Source organism: Ochotona curzoniae, unplaced genomic scaffold, assembly GCF_017591425.1.
Source record: "Ochotona curzoniae isolate NIBS_2020 unplaced genomic scaffold, NIBS_Ocur_1.0 contig_64, whole genome shotgun sequence".
Lineage (NCBI taxonomy): Eukaryota > Metazoa > Chordata > Mammalia > Lagomorpha > Ochotonidae > Ochotona > Ochotona curzoniae.
The window spans coordinates 146,628-168,999 of NW_024466502.1; the positions used below are offsets into that span (position 1 = coordinate 146,628).

General features: G+C 54.9%; 1 protein-coding gene across 6 annotated transcripts in view; it reads left to right on the forward strand.

The window, feature by feature from the left end:
• The window catches only part of RASA3 (RAS p21 protein activator 3), a 53,498-nt gene that overhangs the window by 27,428 nt on the left and 3,698 nt on the right, over positions 1-22,372 (forward strand). For 2 of the 6 annotated variants that reach the window (XM_040991100.1, XM_040991104.1), the window contains 20 exons: positions 1,701-1,804; positions 5,888-5,982; positions 7,130-7,206; positions 7,898-7,978; positions 8,116-8,188; positions 8,477-8,553; positions 9,557-9,661; positions 11,006-11,162; positions 11,534-11,682; positions 12,555-12,669; positions 12,885-12,959; positions 13,314-13,437; positions 14,854-14,960; positions 15,410-15,487; positions 15,957-16,034; positions 16,316-16,389; positions 17,161-17,267; positions 17,692-17,774; positions 18,422-18,630; positions 20,065-20,168. In XM_040991100.1, the coding sequence (XP_040847034.1) occupies positions 1,701-1,804; positions 5,888-5,982; positions 7,130-7,206; positions 7,898-7,978; positions 8,116-8,188; positions 8,477-8,553; positions 9,557-9,661; positions 11,006-11,162; positions 11,534-11,682; positions 12,555-12,669; positions 12,885-12,959; positions 13,314-13,437; positions 14,854-14,960; positions 15,410-15,487; positions 15,957-16,034; positions 16,316-16,389; positions 17,161-17,267; positions 17,692-17,774; positions 18,422-18,630; positions 20,065-20,168 (2,072 nt within the window). Of the gene's footprint in view, positions 1-1,700; positions 1,805-5,887; positions 5,983-7,129; positions 7,207-7,897; positions 7,979-8,115; positions 8,189-8,476; positions 8,554-9,556; positions 9,662-11,005; positions 11,163-11,533; positions 11,683-12,554; positions 12,670-12,884; positions 12,960-13,313; positions 13,438-14,853; positions 14,961-15,409; positions 15,488-15,956; positions 16,035-16,315; positions 16,390-17,160; positions 17,268-17,616; positions 17,637-17,691; positions 17,775-18,421; positions 18,631-20,064; positions 20,169-21,708; positions 22,031-22,372 lie in introns of those variants that run through there. The other 4 variants (XR_005884908.1, XM_040991101.1, XM_040991103.1 and 1 more) reach the window with 4 other exon arrangements.

Sequence of the window (22,372 nt, forward strand, 5' to 3'; positions counted from 1 at the left end):
CAGGATTGAGTGCGTCCATCAAAGAGCCAGCCACACAAGTGGCCACCCTGGTAGGCAGCCAATGGTAATTCATATTGTGGGTCCTAGGCACCCACAAGAGACACATCTGAGTTCTACCTCCTGGTCCAGCCACGGATGTCGAGGTCAATAGGGCGTGACCAAATAGATGGAAAGTGCTCTTGCTCCTTGTGATTGTGCCTGTCCTATGGCATGGCCTTGGAGGCCAGGCTAGGGACAACATCTGTGCAGTGCAGCATGGGGTTCAGTGTAAGTCACTGGTTCTTGTCAGATGACTGCATTACCCATGTTCCTCCTCTGTCACTCTGGCATCATCCTGCTGGTTTTAAAGCAAATATTATATAGCTGTCATCAAATTAGTTCTCATTGAGTCTGATTTGCTCTTTTTTTAAGGCAACTATGCTGTTGATGTAGCTAGTCTGTTTTGTGTATGTGTGTGGAGGAGGGTGTGTTTACTAAAATACCCCTGAGAGCTTCTTTGGGAATCAGGAGTCTTATTTCAGTTCTCAGCAAGGCTGCTAGGCCTGGCTCTCATGGAGGCTCCTCAGCATGGGTGTGCAGCCGTATCACACATGGTGCTGGTGGGGGCTGCTCTTGGTGGGTGTGGCAGACACATCACATCTGGCTCCAGTGGGGGCCACTCAGCATGGGTATGGCAGACACATTCCCTGGCACTGGTGGGGATTTTCAGCCTGAATGGGGCAGCCAAGTCAGACTGTGAACCAAAACAGCATCTAAACTGAACTTGAACTGACATCCTCAGGTCCTGAGTACCTGTTCTGGGGCTACCTCCAGAGACCCAGAGGCCTGTGCCCCTCCCAGCATTCCAAGTGCATCATGTGGTCCAGTCTACACACCCATGACCAAAAAACTATTATTCCACAAATGTCAGAGCTACACAACTACCTGCATGCCCAGCAGGGGTCCAATCTGGAAATCTATACTGGGCTCCAGGTTCTAGATTGAGTTTATGTTTTTCTTTTGGAATCTGTGATGTACCACTTCTGTAGGCTGTGCTGAGTTAATGTTTGGGTAGGCTGTGGGGACATCCCTGGCAAGCATGGTGTCTTCCTGTTGCTTTCCATTTAGAGGTGTCCCCTTTGGGACTTAGGCCATTGACAGTGCAAGAGTGGCTTTGTGCCACTTGTCCCCATTGGGACAGCCACTGGTCTCTGGAAAGGAGCAGGCGTGGCCCTGGGCACAGAGTCCTGCTGACTTCCCCAGCTAGCTACCATTCCAGAGTGCCTATGCTCGGCCAACAGCCCTAGGCCCTGCTGTGCCCTCTGACTTTGCTTGTGCTCCACCGGGCTGTGTACAGAGGTTTGTTGGTCCCTCATGACAGTCTCAGGAAAGGCAGGAGACCCTGTACTGTCCGCTTTACTGTGGGTGTAACAACTGTTTCTAGGGTATGTGGAAAGCAAGTCCTCTGGCTTGGGTCTCGACCCTCTCTCTCTCGACCCTCCTGGTCTGGGCTGCTGCATGCATCTGGGAAATGACTCTATGGATAGGAGATCCGCCTTTGTCTCTCAAATAGAAACAAAAGCAAAATGACACGGTCACATCTGGTGCTGAGAAGGAGCTCCCCAAGAGGCCCTGCAGAGAAGTTAAATTGGCTTTGGGTTGGGCTGGTATACAGCTCCTAGAACATGAATGGGTCTGATAGACCTCTGCTTGTCTTCCAGCCCCTTCTATGGAGAAGATTTCTACTGTGAAATTCCCCGGAGTTTCCGCTACCTGTCGTTTTACATTTTTGACCGGGATGTTTTCCGGAGGGATTCCATCATAGGTAGGTGATGGGGTGGATGGCTTCTTCTTCTCTGCCTCTTGGGAATCAAATCCCACCCCAGTGGAAGCAAGGAGTGTCTTTGTGGTCGTCCCTGTTCCAAGTCACAGGTAGTTCTGAGTGATGGGCTGCCTATGGAGCAGGGCCTAAGCAGCTGCTGGCCTCAGTGGGCATCTCCCCATTCAGTGGAGGAATTGTCCTATCAGCAGGATCCTATGCTGGATTCCACATACAACCTCCAGTCTTGCGAGGCATGGGCAAGGGCACCTCAAACCATCCCCGATGGCATCTTATCACCAGGCCTGCTTCCCAGGTTCTGTACAGGATCACCCTCCTCACTGCTCCTGCCATGGCTGTCTTGTGGACCAGTGAAGGGCCAGGGGAGCCCCTGAGGCTCTTCTCTAGTTTTAAGGGGGTGGCAATAACATATCCTCCCCTGGAAGACAGCTGTGGCTGGAGCAGTGGCAGACAGGAAGGCCCATGGGATGGTTTCTGTTTGGAGAGGGCCCATGTATACTGGGTGGAGGGTGAGGGAGAGGAAGATGGGTGTAGGACTCCTGAGCCTGTCAAGGGAGTTGAGGAGCGTGGGTAACTAGGCCCTGTGAGCTTGGCCACCCCGGTGGGCAGCAGTTGAGGTCCCTCAGAATTCAGTGGAATGCAGAAACCCAGCTGGACCACCCAAGGATGGACAGACACTGAAGTGGTGATGGCAAGTTCCCAGGCATTGCTCACAGCAACATGTGTGTGTTCCTCACAGTCGAAATACACTATTATACATAAATCACATGTGCCTGTCACATTAGTCTCACATGCACCTCACATACCTCATATGTGCCCCAGCACATACTGGTGCACATCAGATGTAGTCCTCACCTCGCAGTGCTCCTCATGCACACCTCAGGTACACCTCACACATGCTCCTCACACTCACTCGGTTCATGCTTATTCTTCCCACTTAGTGTAAACCATCTACTGGTGCCCAAGTCACACTCATTCCTTCCATCCAGCCTTACTTCTTACATACCTGTGTCTCTGGTCAGCTTTCACTGAGAGAGCTAGATGCTCATGGATGCCAGCATGACATCAATGGACGTTTGTATCTTTGTGTTCACTGCTGTAACATGTGATAAAGAACTGAGCAAGTGGTTTTCTTTATAACAACATCTGGAGGCAGACTGATCCTGACCCTGATGGCCTGGGTTGAACAACAGACACAGCGGGCAGACATCATCCTGACCAGGTTCCCATGACAGGAGACTCCATCTGACCAGGTCCCTGTGACAGGAGACTCCAACTGACCAGGTTCCCGTGACAGGAGCAGGGGGGAGACACCATCCTGAATGAGGTCCCTGTGATAAGAGCAGGAGTGAGACTGTCTGACAAGGTCCCATGACACAAAGAAGGCAAGGGATACCATCTGACTCTGTGTCAGATGCAGGCGGGAGACACCATCTGATCAGGTCCCTGTGACAAAGGACACTGTGCTGACCACATGTTGTCTGCCCTGTTTGAGGCAGAGCTCAGTGGGACTTTGTCGGCTGACACCCAGGCTCCTCTGGACTGTAGGGCCCTGTCGGAGCTGCTATGCTATCCTGGTTCAGGATATTCCACTGGAAACGGATTCTGTGTCCTCTCTGTGTATGGTGGCCTTGGGCACCAGGTCTTCCCATTTCTTAAAAGCAGCAGAACATCTTGCTTTTCATCACTAGCAACACATTTTTACAAATTGAAAACTTACATGGGCAGACAAGTCACATGTGTGAGAAGACATTCCCCTGCCCCACTTTGGGTGGAGGTTTCTAGACCATAGGCCCTTGCCCTGGCGGAGTGGGGGCATGTGGGGGGGGGGCGCTCTGCAGTGCCTGGGGTGGCCAGGCTGCACCAGCCATCTTGGGAGACCCGTGTTAGAGCCAGGCCTTGTGTGTGCCCAGCACCTTCCCCCGCCGAGCAGGTACGTGTTCTGTGTATCTCTTACACTGCCTATCTTGGGTTTATCTGTGGCTTCAGGGCATCCATCTGGGCTTTGCTGCAGGCAGTCCTGGACTCTTCTGCAGGCAGTCCTGGACTCTTCTCCCAAAAGCCCAGGGTTAACTCATCTACAGCATGATTGCTGTTTCCAGTTGGCTCAGCTGGCACACAGCAGGAGGAGCACGGGAGCCCAGCATTCCCACAGGGACCACTTGTGTCCCATGAGGGCCTTGGTGCTGGGATATACTCTAAGTCCAGAGATCTTCTCTGGGGTGTGTGAGAACCCCTCTGTCAAGCAATCAGGCTGCGCTTAGGGCTCTGCATACCTCCACAGGCCAACATCTCAGCCTGCACCCTGGGGAGTAAGGCCCACTTGCTAAGGAGCCCCTTGGGACGGTGTAGCCAACATTACCATGAGTCTGGTGACACTCTACAGATGCCTAGTCTGACTTCTCTGCCTTCTGTTGGGTGTGATGGTGACCACTCTGTCACACTTGGCCCTGTCCCATGCCTGAGGCTCTCACACAAGTTGGAACAAACCCGAGGGAGAGGAAGTAAAATCAGCCTTAACAGGAACTCCTCAGGAAAGGAGTACAAGGCCAGGCTAAGGACGTCAGACTTCAGGCAACCTGGCCGAGACACACCTACCTGTCAGGAGTATGCAGCCGTGGAGCTCTCGCTAGCCCCACCTCGCTATGCGAGCCCGTGGTGCCGAGGCTCCAAGGTCTCGGCTATGAGGGAAGACACAGAGTGTCCTGGAGATGGAAGCTTCAGGAGGACAGCTCCGCATGCCTAGGCTGATTCGGGTCTCCTGCAGCCCTGGGGCTTCATTGCTAGGCCTGGCACCCAAGTCAATGGTATGGCTTGCCTTGACAACACACCTGAGGCTCCACTCCACACTCACACATGCACACACAGAGTCACTGTGGCCTGAGAAGTAAACAGCCCTGGCTTCTGAGAGGCGCCTGGGGGCAGCATGACCAAGAGGAGTGCTCAGTGCTTAGAGGCCTGCTCTGGCTGGGCTGGGTAAGGGGGCATGATCCATTTCCTCAAATCTGCTGACTCATACTGGAAACTGCAGGTGTCACCCCCGCAATAGCAGGACCAGGTTGAGGACTCTTCCTTGGTAAGATTTTCCAGCTGAGAGCTTGTGGGGCCTCCGTGCCAAGAGACCCTGCTTATGGGTGTGCACTGACATGTCCTGTGCACTGGTGTGTCCTGAGTTACAGCTTATATGAGCACATATCAGGAAGTCCTTCACCCAGCTGTGCCAGGAGACCCGATGTACAGGTGTGCACAGGTATGTCCTGAGTTGCAACTCATGTGAGCACACATCAGGGAGCTCTCTGTGTTGTGCGGCCAGTCATGGTTGCCACCTGCCCTCATCTTTGTTCTCTCCACCCTCATCCTCCTGGGACTTGATATGCTTGCTGTGCAGGCAGCTGGCAGAGCTCTTGTTCTTCCCCATCCCTACAGCTACCCCAGGGGATGCCGGGGAAGGGACAGGACAGCATCGTGCAGCTTGGTGCTTGATTCCAGGGGAGGGTCTGTGTGCTGTGGGGTGGGACATGGTATCTGCACCTCCAGGCAGAACTGGCCTGCCTGGCCCCTAGAGGAAACATGGTGATGCTGCCAGGGCCAGTTCTGCCCCAAGCTGACTCACAGCCAAGTTGGATTTGTTCAAGTTAAATTCAAGGATGTGACCAGCTCCCAACCTGCAAGCAGAAGAAGCATGTAGTACAGGCTAATTTTTCAGCAGGCTGGGCCTTTCATAACTTTAGGGTCCTGGCCTGTTCTGAGCAGTGGGGAAAGTTCCAAGGTACAGGGAAAGGGGAGGGGGGAATGGGGATGATGCTAAAATAGTGTATTGGAGCATTTTCAAATTTGAAAGGTTTGGCCTCCTGTGCAGTTAAAGGAAAGATGCAGTGTAAACGTCCCGAAGGAGGCTGCATTGTTCACTGCTTGGGGGGGGTCAAGGACACAGAGAGATCCTAATAGCTTGTGTCCTTACCCTGTCACTGGATACCCACCCTGGGTAGCTGCCAGAATCCCACTGGGAAGGGCAGAGAGACTGGGGAAGGGGCTGCCCTCTAAGGATGTCTACCATGTGTGTCACAGGAAAGGTGGCCATCCAGAAAGAGGACTTGCAGAAGTACCACAACAGGGACACCTGGTTCCAGTTACAGCATGTGGATGCTGACTCAGAGGTGCAGGTGAGGCATGAGGTTGGGATCCATGTTCGTCTGTGGCCAGGGGTGGGCACACATGTTGATCTATACTCAGGTGAGCACACATGTGCTGATCTGTGGTCAGGTGAACACACATGTTGATTTGTACTCAGGTGAGTACACACATTTTGATCTGTAATCAGGTGAGCACCCACGTTGATCTGAGGTTAGAAGTGAGCTCACATGTTCTATGGTCAGAGGTGAGCACACACGTGTTGATCTGTATTCAGGTGAGCACACGTGTTGATCTGTATTCAGGTGAGCACACGTGTTGAGCTGTGGTCAGAGGTGAGCACACATGTGTTGATCTGTATTCAGGTGAGCACACGTGTTGATATGTGGTCAGAGGTGAGTGCACACGTGTTGATCTGTGGTCAGAGGTGAGCACACACGTGTTGATCTGTGGACAGAGGTGAGCACACACGTGTTGATCTGTAATCAGGTGAGCACACGTGTTGAGCTGTGGTCAGAGGTGAGCACACACATGTTCATACATGGTTAGAGGTAAGCACACGTGTTGATATGTAATTGGGTAAGCACACATGTGTTGATCTGTGGTCAGAGGTGAGCACACACGTGTTGATCTGTATTCAGGTGAGTACATGCATATTGCTCTGTAATCAGGTGAGCACATACATGTTGAGCTGTGGTTAGAGGTAAGCACACATGTTGATCTGTGGCTAGAGGTGTGCAGACTCTGAAGCTGCACTGGCTTCTACCTGCAGCCCCTGCTTCCTTGGCTAAGGAGTAGAGTAGCATCAAGTGTGTGTTCCTAACTCATTACCCACATGGCATGCTGCATAGGGCTGCAGTCTGTTCCAGGGAAGACTCCCCTCATCCCCTCTGGGCAAGACCTGCTGACTGTCTTCTCAGGCACCTGGAGACCATGAAATACCTGCTCATGAGCCCTGTGTGTGTCACCTGCAGACATGTGCTGCTGGGGCACACGGCATCCAGGCTATGTCAGTGTCCAGTAACTGCTTGTGTTCTGGGTCCCTTGCCTGTGATGCCAGACCTGCTTCGGCAGAGCTGGGAGCCAGTGCCTGGGTGTGGCTCTAGGTGCCTCTGCCCCTCAACTGTCACCCCAAACTGTCTCCTGCTCCTCTCCTGATGGTGTTTTTGTGCCTCGCAGGGCAAGGTCCACCTGGATCTGCGACTGAGTGAGGTCATCACGGACACGGGCATTGTCTGCCACAAACTCGCCGCCCGGTGAGGCACAGCCAGGTCTCCTCTGCTACCCAGCCTGCACAGGGCTATTCCCATATAGAAGTGCTGGGGCACCAGGTTCAGGAACTTCCCAGACCATAGCATTTATGGGTGCTCCAGCCTCCAGCAGAGCAAATGCTAGCCAGAGGCTGTGGTGTCTCCATGCACCATGTACTTGGTGCTGCCATCCTATGTTAGATGTGACATAGCCAGGGTCACCTGACAAGGACATGACCCCCAGCAAGGAAGAGCTGCACAGCTGTGTAATGCAGATTCTGCCACATGATTGGCCCCTAAGTCACTTGTTGGAAGCTGTGCATGCTGGGACACATCTGCACACCACGTACACACACAGATGCACCCTAAGACACACACATGCACACACCATATACACATGTGGATGCACGCCAGGATGGACACATGCAAACACCACATACACATATGGATGTACCCTAGGACACACACATGCAAACACTGTTAACCAGAGGCCTAAGGGTAGCCCTGCTGGGACTTGGGTGTACTCACCTGCTGAGACCTGCCCTGTAAGCTTTGTTCCTCAAAGGAGGGAACATGTGTCTCTTCACTGTCCCCATGTCCTGACTGCACACACACTTCATCTCTCACTGCACCCCATGTCCTCTGACTGCACACTGGCCCTGTCTCTCACTGTACCCCATGTCCTCTCTTTCCTCAGTATTATCGAGTGCCAAGGCCTCCCCATTGTCAACGGGCAGTGCGACCCTTACGCCACAGTGACTCTGGCTGGTCCACTCAGGCAAGTTTATTGTGCCTGGAAAGTCTCATTTGTGGCCCTGGGAGTTGCCCTACAGTTGATGTTGGGGGCAGAAGTCCTTGTCTACCCTCTGGGTTCCATAGGCACACGTAGTGTCTACCCACCCCTCTGTGTTGCAGATCAGAGGCCAAGAAGACAAAGGTGAAGAGGAAGACCACCAACCCCCAGTTCGATGAAGTATTCTACTTCGAGGTGGGTCTTCCTCTCCTTCTGCAGGGCCTGGAGTCTACCCAGAGTATGGAGCACTGGCATGACGTAGGGGCCGGGGTTTCTGCTGTGTTTGAGATGTGGGCAAGGTGTGGAGAAACAGGACCATGTAGCTGGTTTGCAAGAAACACTTTTGAAGCAGAGAGGAAAATAGCCAGGCCCAGTGGCCCTGCTGCCTCTGAGATCCTGCACCAGGGTGCAGCCAAGAGGGAATCTGGGATTAAGTGGATCCTGCCTGTGGGCAAGGCCCGAGCACTCCCTTCTCTGTGACAGGTGACTAGGCCCAGCAGCTACAGCAGGAAGTCACACTTTGACATTGAGGAGGAGGATGTGGACAAACTGGAGATCAGGTGAGTGAGCCCCAACCCATTCCTGTCTGAACCTGCAGGACCAGGATGTGGGGCGGGGGGTGGGGGTGGGGGAGCTGCAGCCCAGAGCAAAGGGCACACATGCCCAGGATGGTGGGCGCACAACACAGGACCTCCCCTGGCGGGCATGGGTGTGTAGGTGGGCAGGTGGGTGTATCACATGTAGACTGTGTGCGGGAAGGTAACTACAGGGGCATGAAGACTGCATGTGGGCAAGTGTGTGGGAGTTTATGAGGACTGCATGTGACAGGTGAGTGGAGGGTGTGAGGACTGCTTGTGACAGGTGAGTGGAGGGTGTGAGGACTGCGTGTGACAGGTGAGTGGAGGGTGTGAGGACTGCATGTGACAGGTGAGTGGAGTGTGTGAGGACTGTGTGTGACAGGTGAGTGGAGGGTGTGAGGACTGCTTGTGACAGGTGAGTGGAGGGTGTGAGGACTGCGTGTGACAGGTGAGTGGAGGGTGTGAGGACTGCGTGTGACAGGTGAGTGGAGTGTGTGAGGACTGCGTGTGACAGGTGAGTGGAGTTTATGAGGACTGCATGTGACAGGTGAGTGGAGGGTGTGAGGACTGCATGTGACAGGTGAGTGGAGGGTGTGAGGACTGCGTGTGACAGGTGAGTGGAGGGTGTGAGGACTGCGTGTGACAGGTGAGTGGAGGGTGTGAGGACTGCGTGTGACAGGTGAGTGGAGGGTGTGAGGACTGTGTGTGGCTGGTATATGGAAGGTTTGAGAACTACATATGGCACGTAGGATAGGTGGAGGTGGCATGTGGGTTGGCACATCTCAGGTGAGTGGAGTGTGTGAGGACTGCGTGTGGCACGTAGGGTAGGTGGAGGTGGCATATGGGTTGGCATGGCTCAGGTGAGTGGAGGGTGTGTGGGTGGCTATTGTGGGCGTGGTGATGCTGACTGCTCCCTACCCATGCTCCTGGGATCTTTGCCGATCCTACCCCACCCTGGGGTGAAAACTGTGCCCCATGGTTTCAGAGTGGATCTCTGGAATGCCAGCAACCTCAAGTTCGGAGATGAGTTCCTTGGAGAATTGCGCGTGCCCCTGACCGTGCTGCGGGCATCCAGCTGCTATGATGCATGGTAAGAATGTGGCAGGTAGGCATCCCAGAGGCTCATACTGACCTCTCCCCATTGCTGCTGCACTGGTCAGGCAGCCACAGCAGCAGCAGACCCAGGGCTGTGAGAAATGTGGGATGACCCAGGACAGCTCCTGGGGTAACCTGTGGGACTGGTGTTGGCTTGGTCTAGGCCTTGTCTGCAGCTGGGCTGGCTCCATCCATGTGGTGGATACAGGCTGTGCCTTTGTTTTAAGGTTTATTTGTCTGTCTAATCTGTATGTCTATGTGCCTGTGTATGTATGCATCTGTGTACACGTGAATGGATGAGTGTGTCTGTGTGTACCTATGTGCATATATGTGTATATCTAAGTGTCTAATTCTGTATTTGTGTCTGTGTTTACATTTGCCTGTTTTGTCCGTGTGCTTATGGATGTGTGTTATGCATATGTACCTGTGTGCATCTGTGTCTATGGCTATGCATGTTTGTGAATACATATGTGTCTATGCATATCTGTATGTTTATACGTATGTGCATGCATTTGTCTCTATGCATGCATGTTTATGTATGTGTCTCTGTGTTCACATCTGTGTATTTATGCATATGTCTGTGCATATCCATGTGTTTATGAATGTATGTTTATGTGTGTGCATAGCTCTCCTTGTGCATATGTGTACATGTGTCTATGTGCGTGCACATCTATATGTTCATGCATGTGTGTAAATGCGTGTCTATGTGTGTCTGTTTAGACATACATGTCTATGCACATCTGTATGTATTTGTGCATATGTGTATTATATATGTGTGTGTGCGTCTATCTATAAGGCATTGTGCCAGCAGGAGAGAATGAGGGTTCATCTGTCAAGTGGTTCCCTCCCCACTGCCCACAGTGCTGGGCAGGGCTGGGATCAGGCACTTAGGTCAGGTTCTATTCCTCCTATGTGTGTCAGCAGGATACTGGGTAAATATGGAGTGGCTGGGAGGGAACTAGACTTCCAACACGGGTCCTGGCACAGAGGTTATCCTGTTTTCCCCCAGTCCCCCCACACCACATAGGCGAGAGATGTGGCCTGGCCAGCATCTCTGACATCACACCAAGGACCAGACAGTAAAAAAACCTTATTCCCTCCCCTCCAACACAAAGAATGTTCCATAAAGAAGAGGAGGGGCCCTGCTGGTGATGGCAGTCCCCACCCTCTGGAGAAGTCCAAGGGGTCCAGATGTTGTGCTTACCCTAGGCCCCACCTGTGGTTCCCCAGCCAAGGACCCTCCTCATACTGCCTAGACAGCTGAAGCTAAGCTGACCTCCAGGGTCAGCAGAGACCAGAGTGCCCATCCCACCTTGTGGTTCTCCAATTTCCCACCCAGGTATTTTCTCCAGCCCCGGGACAACGGCAGCCGCAGCCTGAAGCAGGATGAGCTGGGCTCACTGAGGCTAAATGTTGTCTACACAGAAGACCATGTTTTCTCCTCCCAGTATTACAGTCCCCTACGTGACCTGCTGCTCAAATCTGCTGATGTGGAGGTGGGCTCTGCCCCTGTCTCCTGCCCTAGGCTCCACCCCTAGAGCCAGGCCCTCATCCTAGGCTCCAGTGCCAGGCTCAGGCTCCCCCATTGGCCCTGTGGGTAACTCCTCCAGGGCCCCTCCAGTCCACTCCCTCCTGGGACACCCCATCTCCTCTGCCGGGGCACTCGGGATCCTGCTGTGACTGCCTGTGGACCCCACTGTGTTTGGGTCTGGGCTAGGATAGGCCCCGCCCTCAGCAGCAGCTGCTATTCCAGGGTTTTCAGGGATCCCTGGAGCAGAGGGGGTTAGGAGCAGTAGTCCCTGTGTGGGGAGGAGTCTGGGGCCCTCAGGCGCACCCTGAATTAGCCCTCCCGGCCCTCTTGGCACAGCCAGTCTCGGCGTCAGCTGCTCACATTCTGGGTGAGGTGTGCCGAGAGAAGCAGGAGGCAGCCGTCCCTCTGGTGAGGCTCTTTCTGCACTGCGGCCGGATTGTGCCCTTCCTCAGCTCCATCGCCAACGCCGAGCTGAAAAGGACCCAGTGAGTGCCCCCCTGGATCTGCCCTGGTGTGGTCCTTCAGGTGCAGGGCCTGCAGGAGATCAAGGTGGGCATGGTCCCCAGGTGCAGGGCCTGCAGGAGGTCAGGGTGGGTGTGGTCCCCAAGTGCAGGGCCTGCAGGAGGAGGGCCTGCAGGAGGTCAGAGTGGGCATGGTCCCCAGGTGCAGGGCCTACAGGAGGTCAGAGTGGGCATGGTCCCCAGGTGCAGGGCCTGCAGGAGGTCAGGGTGGGTGTGGTCCCCAAGTGCAGGGCCTGCAGGAGGTCAGAGTGGGTGTGGTCCCCAGGTGCAGGGCCTGCAGGAGGTCAGGGTGGGTGTGGTCCCCAGGTGCAGGGCCTGCAGGAGGTCAGAGTGGGCATGGTCCCCAGGTGCAGAGCCTACAGGAGGTCAGAGTGGGCATGGTCCCCAGGTGCAGGGCCTGCAGGAGGTCAGAGTGGGCCTGGATACCAGGTGAGTTCTCCAGGAGCTGATGCAGTGGGAAATGACCTTGGTCCAGGTACTGGTCCTGCTTCTGTTGAGCTTGTCCTTCACTGGCTGAGACCTCCGCAACCCAGGCCCTGTCACTCACACTTTGTCACTTTTTGAAGAACGCATCTGGCATGAATAAAGGGAAGGAGGCACTGGTAACCCAGCTGGGGTCCCCAGGCTGCACTGGGCTACTCCTGGCTAGAGCTGACTGGCACATGTCCATGCCAAGGCAGCCCAGTCCATGCCTGAGGTTATAACCCTCTGATGATGGCACACACCTGAGGGTGGCCCGAGCCAGGATGGAGCCCTGCTGGCTGGTAACTCAATATCCAGGCAGGCCCCACCCTTTCCAGCTGATGTCACACAGTCACCCTCCACTTTGCTTCCAGGGACCCCAACACCATTTTCCGAGGAAACTCACTGACCTCTAAGTGCATTGATGAGACCATGAAGCTGGCTGGAATGCATTACCTGCATGTCACACTGAAGCCTGTCATCGAGGAGGTGTGTGTGTGTGTGTGTGTGTGTGAGAGAGAGATAGAGGAACTGTATGTAGCATAGAGGATGTGTGTGGGGGGGAGCATGTTGGCCCTTGAGGACCTAGAGGTGTGGTTGTGCCAGTAACAGGTCATGATCTATTGTCTTCTGAGCCAGGGACTGACCCACATGAGGCTGGGAGCCCTTACAGAGCCCTGTCCTGGTGTCTCAATGTTCCCCAGATATGCCAGAGTCACAGATCCTGTGAAATTGACCCCGTGAAGCTGAGGGACAGTGACAGCCTTGACAACAACATGGTGAGCCTGGGGCCTCCATCTGTGCATGGGCAGGGGACTGTGTGCCCAGCTCTGGCTTGAGGTGGGGCTCTGTGCTTGGTGGGGAGGTGTTGACTGCTGGGTAGCCTTGCCAAAGGCCCTCCCTATCCATGTCCATAGCCAGGCCACTTAAGCCCCCTAGAGCTGTGCCCTGACATGACCCTTCATGCTGCCCTATCATGGGATACTGCCTGGCATAGATCATGCTGTCCTGCTCAGAAGAGAGAGTCCCCAGGGCCCCCACTCAGCCGAGGAACAGCACTGTGCCCACTGCCCCTGCTGCCTGTGGCCTTGTGGGCAGCCTCAGTCATGCTGGATGCCATGTTTCACTCCCAGGAGACCTTGCGCCAGCACGTGGACCGTGTCTTTACTGCCATTACCACCTCTGGGGTCAGCTGTCCAACTGTCATGTGTGATATCTTCTTCTGCTTGCGTGAGGCAGCTGCCAAACGCTTCCAAGGTGAGGTCCAAGGAAGAATGAGTGACAACCATGGCCACAAGGAAGTGGCAGGCACATATATGTGTGAGTGACAGCTATGACTATGAGAAAGTAGCAGCCATGTACACGAGGGAGGACAACCGTGTACACGAAGGAGGACAGCCGTGTACAGGAGGGAGGACAGCCGTGTACAGGAGGGAGGACAGCCGTGTACAGGAGGGAGGACAGCCATGCACATGAAGGAGGACAGCTGTGTACAGGAGGGAGGACAGCCATGTACAGGAGGGAGGACAGCTGTGTACAGGAGGGAGGACAGCCGTGTACAAGAGGGAGGACAGCCATGTACAGGAGGGAGGACAGCCGTGTACATGAAGGAGGACAGCCGTGTACAGGAGGGAGGACAGCCATGTACATGAAAGAGGACAGCTGTGTACATGAAGGAAGACAGCCATGTACATGAAGGAGGACAGCCGTGTACAGGAGGGAGGACAGCCGTGTACAGGAGGGAGGACAGCCGTGTACAGGAGGGAGGACAGCCGTGTACAGGAGGGAGGACAGCCATGTACATGAAGGAGGACAGCTGTGTACAGGAGGGAGGACAGCCGTGTACAGGAGGGAGGACAGCCATGTACAGGAGGGAGGACAGCCGTGTACACGAAGGAGGACAGCCGTGTACAAGAGGGAGGACAGCCGTGTACAGGAGAGAGGACAGCCATGTACACAAAGGAGGACAGCCGTGTACAGGAGAGAGGACAGCCATGTACAGGAGGGAGGACAGCCGTGTACATGAAGGAGGACAGCCGTGTACAGGAGAGAGGACAGCCATGTACACGAAGGAGGACAGCCGTGTACAGGAGGGAGGACAGCCATGTACATGAAGGAGGACAGCTGTGTACAGGAGGAAGGACAGCCATGTACAGGAGGGAGGACAGCCGTGTACAGGAGGAAGGACAGCCGTGTACAGGAGGGAGGACGGCTGTGTACACGAAGGAGGACAGCCGTGTACAGGAGGGAGGACAGCTGTGTACACAAGGGAGTGACAGCTGTGACTATGAGAGAGTGACAACCATGAGCACTGGGAGTGGTGACCACATACAGGAGGGAGGGACAGCCATGTCCACCCAGCCAGGGCCACGGAGGAACTGGGGATGGATAAGACTCCTTCATGTACCTTCCCCATCAGAGTGCAGGCTGGGTCCTGGTCCTGGCCCTGCCTCTGTTCCCATCCTGCAGTGCCCCCTAGGCATCAAGAGTGATGGTTTTGTCCTTGGGTCTCATCGTCCACTGGGAGACCTGGGCAGAGCTGATTCCTGGCCATCCCAGCCCAGTGCCCGCTGTTGTGGGCATGTGGGGCATCGCTCTGCCATCAAACAAGTGACTTAGCAGAGCCAAGGCTGCCCTTTCCCAAGGCCTCTGGACACCCGTCTCTGTCCACAGACGACCCTGATGTGCGATACACGGCCGTGAGTGGATTCATCTTCCTAAGGTTCTTTGCACCTGCCATCCTCTCCCCCAACCTCTTCCACCTGACACCGCACCACACGGTAAGTCAGCTAGGCCGGGCCAGGCCCAGTGAACACCCTACCCTGGCCATGGCTGCTGGGAGTGTGGGTGGGGTCCCTTCAGGCCCTGCCCACAGGCCTGAACATGGGAGGAAGTGTCAGGGCGGGGTCCCAGCTGCTGGAGCCAGGTGTGTGCTCGCCATCACTTGTCTGTCAGCCAGGACAGCACCTGCTGTGTGCCCACACCTCTGCTCAGCTGGGGTCTTTCCTGGAAAGGCTGCTATTTGATTTCCTTGTGTCAGCATCAACCTTCCAGCCAAGAGCTGGGGGAGATGGCAGCCTTGAGCTGGGCACTGCCCAGATCCTCAGTGTGGGCTCCTGTAGCCCTGTGCCCAAGTGCTCACACATCCTCCTGAGCCTGGGGGCCGACCTGAAGCCCTACCCCTGGACGCCATGTGGCAGGGTCAGTCACACTGCTCTCCCCTTCCCAGGACCCTCAGACGTCCCGAACCCTGACGCTCATTTCCAAGACCATCCAGACGCTGGGTAGCTTGTCCAAGTCCAAGTCTGTGAGTCACATCCAGCACATGGGGTCTCTGCTCTGCAGGGGATTGAGATTCAAGTGGGCTTTGGTCAGGGACTGCCTGGTCCTGCCCACTGCCCCATGGCTACTCCTGTGGGTGCCTCCTCTGCTGTACCTGCCCCAGGCCAGCCTTACCTTGACTCAGCCTCTCGCCATCTAGGCGTTCCTCTTGTTGTCCGGAACTAGCTGTTGCCCAGGGGCGGGGTGCTGTGAGGGGGTCTGCTCAGGCCAGAATCTGGCATCTACAGGGATGGGTGGTGGGCTCCAGGCCATGGACTGCCCAGAGCCATTCAGGGAGGCCTGTGATCTGAGGCCCCGAGTCTAGCCGACTGCAATGTTATGGGCCATTGGCTCCCAAGGTCCCTGGAGCTGCCAGAAATGGGAATACGGGGCTGTGGGAGGTGGCGCTGGGCCTGTGTCTAGTCTGCTCTCCCAGGCAAGTGCTCTCCCTTTAGGCCAGCTTCAAGGAGTCCTACATGGCCTCATTCTATGAGTTCTTCAATGAGCAGAAATATGGGGATGCCGTGAAGAATGTAAGTGTATGGGTGCTGCCGCACGGCACTGTTGTGGCCCTCGGCCAGGGACACACCTTGTGGGGACCCAGCAGGGAGCTTCTCCCTCCTCCAGCAAGCTGCTACCGCTGTAACCCCTCTGCACACACAGAAACCCCCAACACACCCTGCCCTCACACGTGCCCCAGGCACACCTGAATCAGTGCAGGTCAATGCACAGACCTCTTGTCCCTGGGCCACCATGAGAACCAGTGCTGGGCATGTCTGCTTCTCCCCCAGAGCTCCCATTTCTGCCCCCTCAGTTCCTAGATTTGATCTCCTCATCGGGGAGAAGAGATCCAAAGAGCGTTGAGCAGCCGATCCTGCTGAAGGAAGGGTAAGCATTCGGCTATCATGGTTGTGCCCTTCGGCCCTCGTCTGACCTGTGGGGCCTATCCTGGGCCATGGGCCTTGGAGACTTTGTGACAGGATGCCTGGACATCCACACCATTCTCTGTAGACTGCAGGAGAGCAGTGAGGTGGCTGAGTCCCCATGGGGAGACTTCGACATGTCTGACCCAGTCTCCCCTGCACCCAAGGCCTTACCTGCATGTCTGCTACACCCTGCTGGGCCTGTGGTGGCCTCAACTCCATGGCCCTGAGGCCAATGTGGCATCTTTCCACCACCCAGTGCCACACGTGTCTGAATTCTGCACTGACCCACCCATTATGGAAGGGCTGAGGCTTCCTGTACAGCTCCCAGGCCTTGGCATCCAGTGTTCTCACCTCTCAGAGAAAATCTGTGAATGTGTGACATGAGCAAGACTGTCCAGTGGGTCAGGCAAGTCCTCCAGCACCCATCCACTGAGGCTTTCTAGAATATGCTGCCTTGGCTGTGTGGTTCCACAGGTGCCTTTTGGCCATCCAGTGCTGGGGTCTGCGCCCTGCTCTTGGGAGTTGATGTGGGAAGTCAGAGGCCCAGGCCTTGCTGAGGTGCCAACCAGCTGCTGTCCCTGCCCATGGTCATCACCGCTGATCATACGAGCTGGCCCAGCAGAGGAGAGCTCTCCACTCTCCTTGAGGACACAGTGATGCTGGTTTCAGGCACAGGCACTGTCCTGACCCTGAGTTGTGGCCAGACACCTGCTGACTGCACACCCTTGCGCAGGTTCATGATCAAGAGGGCGCAAGGGAGGAAGCGCTTTGGGATGAAGAACTTCAAGAAGAGGTGGTTCTGCCTGACCAACCACGAGTTCACATACAGAAAGTGCAGAGGTGACGACACAGGCGGCCATGCAAGGGTCTGGAGGAGATTGCATGGGGGAGGGACAGTGAGGGCGCTTTGTCCCCAAATGGTAAGATCCCCTCATCCCCAGAGAGTAAGGACCCTTCATTCCTGGACTATGAGGGCCCCTCATTCCTGGACAGTTAGGGTGTCTTGTCCATGGACAGTAAGGGCTCCTTGTCCATGGACAGTGAGGGCTCCTTGTCCCTGGAGAGTGAGGGCCCCTCATTCCTGGACAGTGAGAGTCCCTTGTCCCTGGACAGTGAGGACCCCTTATTCCTGGACAGTGAGGGTGCCTTGTCCCTGGACAGTGAGGGCTCCTTGTCCCCGGAGAGTGAGGACCCCCTCATTCCTGGACAGTGAGGGCCCCTTGTCCAAGGCCAAGCTCAACTGCCCACGCCCCGTCTGCCATAGGGGACCAGCCACTGTACAGCATCCCCATTGAGAACATCCTGGCTGTGGAGAAGCTAGAGGAGGAGTCCTTCAAAATGAAGAATGTGAGTGTCGCCCTTGAGTACCAGTGGCTCCTCCTGTTCTGCCCTGTTCCCCTCTCCAGGCCACTCGTGTCCACCCTGGTCCCAGGGATTTTGCACTCAAACCTCAGCCCAAGGCTGACTCTGGTGGAAAGGAAGTCCATACTTGCTGGCCACAGGAGGGGTTATGGTGGGGAAGAGGACGAGGCTTCCCCATGAGCCCCCTGTGTGTTGGGAATAACAATGCATTCCCTCCCCCCTTCCCAGATCCTGTCCCCTCACCCTATTCATGGTCAGCCTGGATCAGGTGTCCACTCTTCCTGCCACTTTGATACATGCACCTGCTGTTCCCCTTGCTCTGACAGGGCACCCATCCTGCACTTATTTCCACCTTCTGAGTGCAGCTGGGCTCTCTGTCCATTGCTGACATTGTCTCCCCAAATCCCAGACACAGCCCCTGTCTGGCCATCCAGGGAGCAGAGTCTGGCCTCGTGGTGTCCCCTAGGGTACAAGACAGCATCTGACACCTAGGAGTGTTTGTCAGTTGAATAACAAACACTGCAGCGTGGGCCCTGGCAAGACTTGTGAGGAAGAGAGTCACAGGGGGTAGTGCCCACGTCCCCAGGAGGGCTGTGTGCCAGGCACGGCCCCTCAGCCTGCTGTGCACACAGATGTTCCAGGTGGTCCAGCCGGAGCGTGCCCTTTACATCCAGGCCAACAACTGCGTGGAGGCCCGGGACTGGATCGACGTGCTCACCAAAGTGAGCCAGTGCAACCAGCGGCGCCTTACTTTCTACCATCCTTCGGCCCACCTCAACGGACACTGGCTGTGCTGCCGGGCCACCTCGGACACTGCGCCCGGCTGCTCCCCTTGCACCGGGTGGGTGGGCTGCCTTCATACGGGCACTCAGACATGCCAGAGGGGAGGCTGAGGCAGTCCACACCTCATATGCACACGCACCAAGCTTCCATGCTCCTCCTAGTCCCTGCCAGCAGTGGGGCACTATGGGGGAGGCAGAGGGGCTCACTGCGGAGGCGGGGCTGCAGGCAGGGGCCAGGGGTTCAGTTCCTGTTAGGAGAACCTTACCCTGCTCCCTAGGAGAGCCCCATGCTGCCTGATGGCAACCCTGGGCCCTGCACTGAGCAGATTAGCCTGCTAGCTCATAGGCCTGTTCCTTGTGCTCCTGATGGCGAGCTCAAGCCCCTCACTCCTGACTCCTGCAGGCACCACTGGGCTCCCTCTGGGAGAAGGGACTTTGTACCCCATGTCACACTGCAGATGCTGAGAATGAGGAGAGGAATGTCCTGGGAGGAGCCGCCTGTCATGCTCTCCAGGAGGCTTCATGTGGCCAGGGTGCCTAGCTTTTGGGGAGGGGTCTCTCTGCTGTCAGCTTCAGGGCAGGCACAGGAGACCCTGCAGTACCTCTTGGCTGGGACAGCTAAGCCGTCAGGGGCTGCCTGCCAGAGAGGTGTATTCCAGGCCACTGTGTCACTTGACTTTGGGGTTGGCTGGTGCATATGCAAGTCCCAAGAGACTCCAGTCACCAAGGCTAGGCAGGTCTCTAAGATTTATTTATTTAAAAGGCAGAGAGAAGGGCCCGGCACAATGGCCTAGTCGCTGAATCTTTGCCTTGTATGCACCAGGATCCCATATGGGCGCTGGTTTGTGTCCCAGCTGCTCCATTTCCCATCCAGCTCCCTGCTTGTGGCCTGGGAAGTCAGTAGAGGATGGCCCAAAGACTTGAAATCCTGCACCTTTGTGGGAGACCTAAAAGAAGTTCCTGGCACCTGGCTTTGGGTCAGCTCAGCTCCAGGCATTGTGGTCACTTGGGGAGCGAACCAGTGGCTGGAGGATCCTTCTCTGTCCTCCTCTCTATAGATCTGACTTTCCAATAAAAATGGCAGCAGCAGTCAGGTGTAGGCCAGACTGAAGCCGGGAGCTTGGAACTTTGTTCTTTCCCCAGTGGATACAGAGGTTCAAGGACTGCTCCCACCTTCTGCTGCTTTCCTGGGCATATAGCTGGAAGCTGGGTCAGAAGTGAGGCATCTAGGGTTCAAACCAGTGCTCCGACATGGGTGCTGGTATTGCAAGTGGCCAACTAGTCCTTTCCAAGTGCTGTTGAGCTGTCCACACCAACCGTGTGGCCAGACGTGGCCGTTGGCCTCCTCGTCACTGAAGCCTGCTAGGGACTATGTTCATGTTTGTCTCTGAATCTTTGCTCTTGGGTAATTTGAAAAAAAAAATAATATGACGAGCATTTGAGTTGCTCAGAAGTAAATTGTCATTCTTTGTGTCCTCTCCGTGTACGAACAGGGGCCTCCCAGCCAATATCCAGCTGGACATTGATGGAGACCGCGAGACAGAACGCATCTACTCCCTCTTCAGCTGCTACCTGGGCAGGCTGGAGAAGATGCAAGGTGAGTGCGGCTGTAGGCACATGGGAAATACAGGGACCTGAGGAGACCTGAGTCTGGGACCCCACTGTCCTACAGAGACATAGTCCCCTGCCAAGCCTCTGTGTTGGTGGGCAACACATGCAGCATGGGAAACTGCTGTTGGGAGAAGGGGACTGATCCACTCTCCAGGTGGCTGCTGGGTGGGTTTGTCTACATTGTGGAACCACAAGACCTTGTTTGTGAATATAGCTTCGTCAATTCCAGTTTCCAGAGCTATGTGTATATGTGGACATGTGTGCAAACTGATGTGTGTGTGTGGACACGTGTGCACAGCAATGTGTGATTGTGTCCCTATATGTGGAAACATGTGCAGAGGGTTGTTTGTGCACATATGTGGACACGTGTGCAGACTGGTATTTGTGGACACATGTACAAAGGAGTATGCATGTGTATGGACATGTGTGCAGACCGGTGTGGGGGGCATGTGCGTAGAGCAATGTGTGTGGACAAGTGTACAAAGGGATGTACATGCGTGTTGACACATGTGCAAAGCGGTGTGTGGGCACATGTGCAGAGGGATATGCATCCATGTGTATGCATGTGTCACAGTCATGTTTGGCAAAGTGTAGCTCAGCTTTCTGTGGCTCCTGGTTGTCCTTGATATTGAATTGCTCTGTGAACCTGCACCAGCAACCAGGGGGAGGTGGGCGAGGAGCCTTCAGGAGACAGAAATGGCTACCTGGCACAGCCAAGGCTCATGAATGAGTCCTCCTGGTCTCTCTGTAACCCTCCCAGCAATGCTGCATGGCCTGGGCTTACCCCAGTACCATGCTGGTGTGCACTCTGTGCCTGGGGCACAGCCAATGCTGCTTCATCCTGTAAAACTCTCTGAATGAGGGCTTTTTCTCACCTCTCTGTCAGACAGCCTGGAGTTCTGTATTCCTGTGTTCACCTTCCATACAAAGCAGAGCTCATGCCCTGTGCAGAAGAGATCCCTGACACCTGTTTGTTACACATACAGACAAGTGGATGGATGATGGGGATGGATAGATGGATGGATGGATGGATGGATGGATGGATGGATGATAGGTAGATGGATGGATGGGAAATGGATGGATGGATGGATGGATGGATGGATGGATGGATTGGTGGATGAATGGATAAATGAACAAATGTGTGGGTGGGTGGGTGGATGGATGGATGGATGAACGTGTGGATGGATGATGGGTACGGGGATGGATAGATGGATGGGAGGATGAATGGATAGATGGATAGATGATAGGTGGATGGATGATAGATGTGTGGATGGATGGTGTATGAATAAGAGGATGCTTAGAAGGATTGATGGATGGATGGATGGATGACTAGTGCTTGAGTGAGTGGATGATCAACAGAACACAGGGATGAATGGCCAAATAGGATGGGCAAATGGGTGGACAGACAAATGGAAAGTGGTGTCACAATCAGCCTCCCTCCCAGTGAGAGGTTACCTTGATAGTAGTGGTTCATTCATGTGATAGCAACGTATTTGGGAACCTCACTGCTCACCCTGGTCCTTCAGGGGCCTAGGTCACTCACTCCTTCAGTGCCCAAGCCCTGCCAATCCATCCTGGGACAGAGAATTGTCACAATCACGTCGAAGCTGGTGATCTGTGTGCATGTATGTATATCATCCTGGGAGTGACTGCCTTGAGGACCTGGGGATGCCACTTTGCCCTGGCCTAGGATATGTGCACGGTCATGTGGCAGGGGTTTCCTCGGCTCTCCATGAGCCCAGTGGAATGCTGTGCCAGAGGCTGCTGCATGGTGAATGACAAGAAAGGCATTCAAGTGGCAGCGGGAGTGAAGCTGCTGAACAGTCTCCTGCTTCAGGAAGATGCTGGGTGAGCTGCTGTCTCTAGTCTATAAAACAGGCGTTAATACCATGTCAAGGCTGGGGAAGGTGACCAGTGAACAGGGAGAGCTGTGTGACAACAGGAAATCAAGTTGTGGGAAAGTGGCAAAGAACCTAAGTTTATTTTGCTGCAGAAATACTTGATATAATTTTTCAAGATTGATTTCACTTATTTTTCTTGAACAGTCAGATTTACAGAGAGGAGAGACAAAGATCCACTGGTTCACTTCCCAAGTGGCTGCAACAGCCAGAGCTGAGCTGATATGAAGCCAGAAACTTCTGGGTTTCCCATGAGGGTCCAGGGTTTCAAGGCTTTGGGCCATCCTCCACT